We start from the raw sequence: 1773 nt of genomic DNA, 5'->3' as shown, positions 1-1773 counted from the left end.
GCGACGAATTAAGGTGCCATTGCGTTTGGTTATGCACCACTGCGGCTACCCATGATCAAGGCAAATGTGGTTTCATGCACCTAAATTCTTGCAACTGGTTTGAGTTCGGGTAAACAAGAAGGCGTTTTCCGCCTCCCTCCCTCCCATGAAACCCATAAGCTAGGGCGACAGTGTCAACCTACCTCCTCTCCGGTGAGATCACGACCCCTTCTCCCTCCGTCCACCGCTTTGGTGAGGGGAGGAGCGCAGGGACACTGTTGTTTTAGACCGATGATGGTCGGATGAGGATTTTAGGTTAGATTTGAGTCTCTAGTCATAGTCATAGGTGGTGAGACGACGGGGCATCACCGTTAGCATGGAATAAGTCCTCTTCATTCTGGTGGCGCTACCCCTTATGCTTCGTACTATTTACATGAGAAATACCATCATGTTTGCCTCCAATTCCCCCTCGTCGCCGCCACATCCACTTGTTTGGATGTCCATCACCACCGACGCCTACCTCCATTGTCGCCAATGCGCACCTCCCACCTTCTCCATAGAATGAAGTGTGAGGGTAACATAATACTCGTGCATGTGAAAGTGGAAGAGTTGGTTGATCGTCTGCGGTGAAGTCGGAGTCGCTTAGTCGAGGATAAACTATGACGATGAAACTGTTCTGGCAACCTCAACGGAGTTCCTCTCCGGCGGGCTGCGGTGACATGTGTAGGCCTTTGTGGGTAGTCTGTTTGGCTGGGTGTCCTGTCTTGTGGACATGTTTTTCGTCTGGTTTTCAGTTAATTAACAGTGAAATTCTATTAACTATTAAGAGCTCTGGTTTTTTCATAAAAAGGAAAAATGGAACAGCCTGATTTGGACCCTGGACTTCGATCGGACGGCAGAGGCCTGCACGTAACGCGCAGCGCTGTAGCGGACCCCCCTCCTCCACCTCTCTCTCCTCCAGGCGCCGCCGGCTCTCCTTTCCTCTCCCCTCCGTCTCCCGCCGCCGCCGCCGACGACACGTACGGGCCTCCTACCACGAGCCAGGGTTGGCCAAGGTCTGTCCGAGCCAAGGTTTCCGCACTGCATCTCAGCTGCTGACGAAGAACTCCCATCAGCCCCAAATCCCAGCGGAAGATGCAGGCCAAGAAGCTGACGCTGCTGCAGACGGTGGCTGCCGCCGGAGTCTTCTCAGCCGTCTCCTTCTGGTAACGTGCAGTCTGATCTGCTTCCCATATCCCCCCAGCCAGCCGAACCATTGTTCTTAAGGTCTTGGACCTCCCTTGTTCTGCAGGTACGGCTTCATGTTCGGTAGGGAGTCTGCGCGGCGCGAGCTTGGTGGCATCATCGACGACCTTCGCAGCGGCTCCACGGCCACCTCTGCCGCGCCCTCCTCCGACTCCCACGCTCACCCCAAACCATAGTGCGGTAATGCTATCTCCCTTCCTTCTTTTTCCACATCTGCTTAGAATGCTCGACTGAAAAACAAGCTGGTGATGCAGCCAATGTGCTTAAACCATAGTCAGTAAGTTGCTTAGATGTAAAGTTGTAAATACATTGGTTTATAGTGCTATTTTGAAAGAAAGGGGAGATGATAATTTTTGGCATGTCTGTTTTGGTCATCCCATCGTTTGTCTTTGATCCATGGTTGCAATATTCCCTGCAATGGTGCCTCATCGAATAAGACAGTAACCAGTGAGCTGGCTTCTGTTCATCGAGTAATTTCTTTGTCAATAGTGACTTTAGTTACTTCTGTAGCATCTGCAAGGGGTGTGGACTGTGGAGTCCATAGAGCTG

General features: G+C 51.9%; 1 protein-coding gene across 2 annotated transcripts in view; it reads left to right on the top strand.

Annotated features, from left to right (window-relative positions):
* Window positions 1–860: 860 nt before the first annotated feature.
* The window catches only part of LOC123168977 (uncharacterized), a 1800-nt gene continuing 887 nt past the window's right edge, over window positions 861–1773 (top strand). For both annotated transcript variants that reach the window (XR_006484584.1, XM_044586837.1), the window contains exons 1-2: window positions 861–1184; window positions 1271–1404. Coding sequence is in view for 1 of the 2 variants with exons in the window: in XM_044586837.1 (XP_044442772.1) it covers window positions 1114–1184; window positions 1271–1400 (201 nt within the window). In the remaining variant the exon portion in view is untranslated. The remainder of the gene's footprint in view (window positions 1185–1270; window positions 1405–1773) is intronic.

Source organism: Triticum aestivum, chromosome 7D (genome assembly GCF_018294505.1).
Source record: "Triticum aestivum cultivar Chinese Spring chromosome 7D, IWGSC CS RefSeq v2.1, whole genome shotgun sequence".
In the NCBI taxonomy this organism is placed as follows: Eukaryota; Viridiplantae; Streptophyta; class Magnoliopsida; order Poales; family Poaceae; genus Triticum; species Triticum aestivum.
Note: the sequence above shows the minus strand (reverse complement) of the source record. Positions and strands in the feature narration are given on the sequence as shown.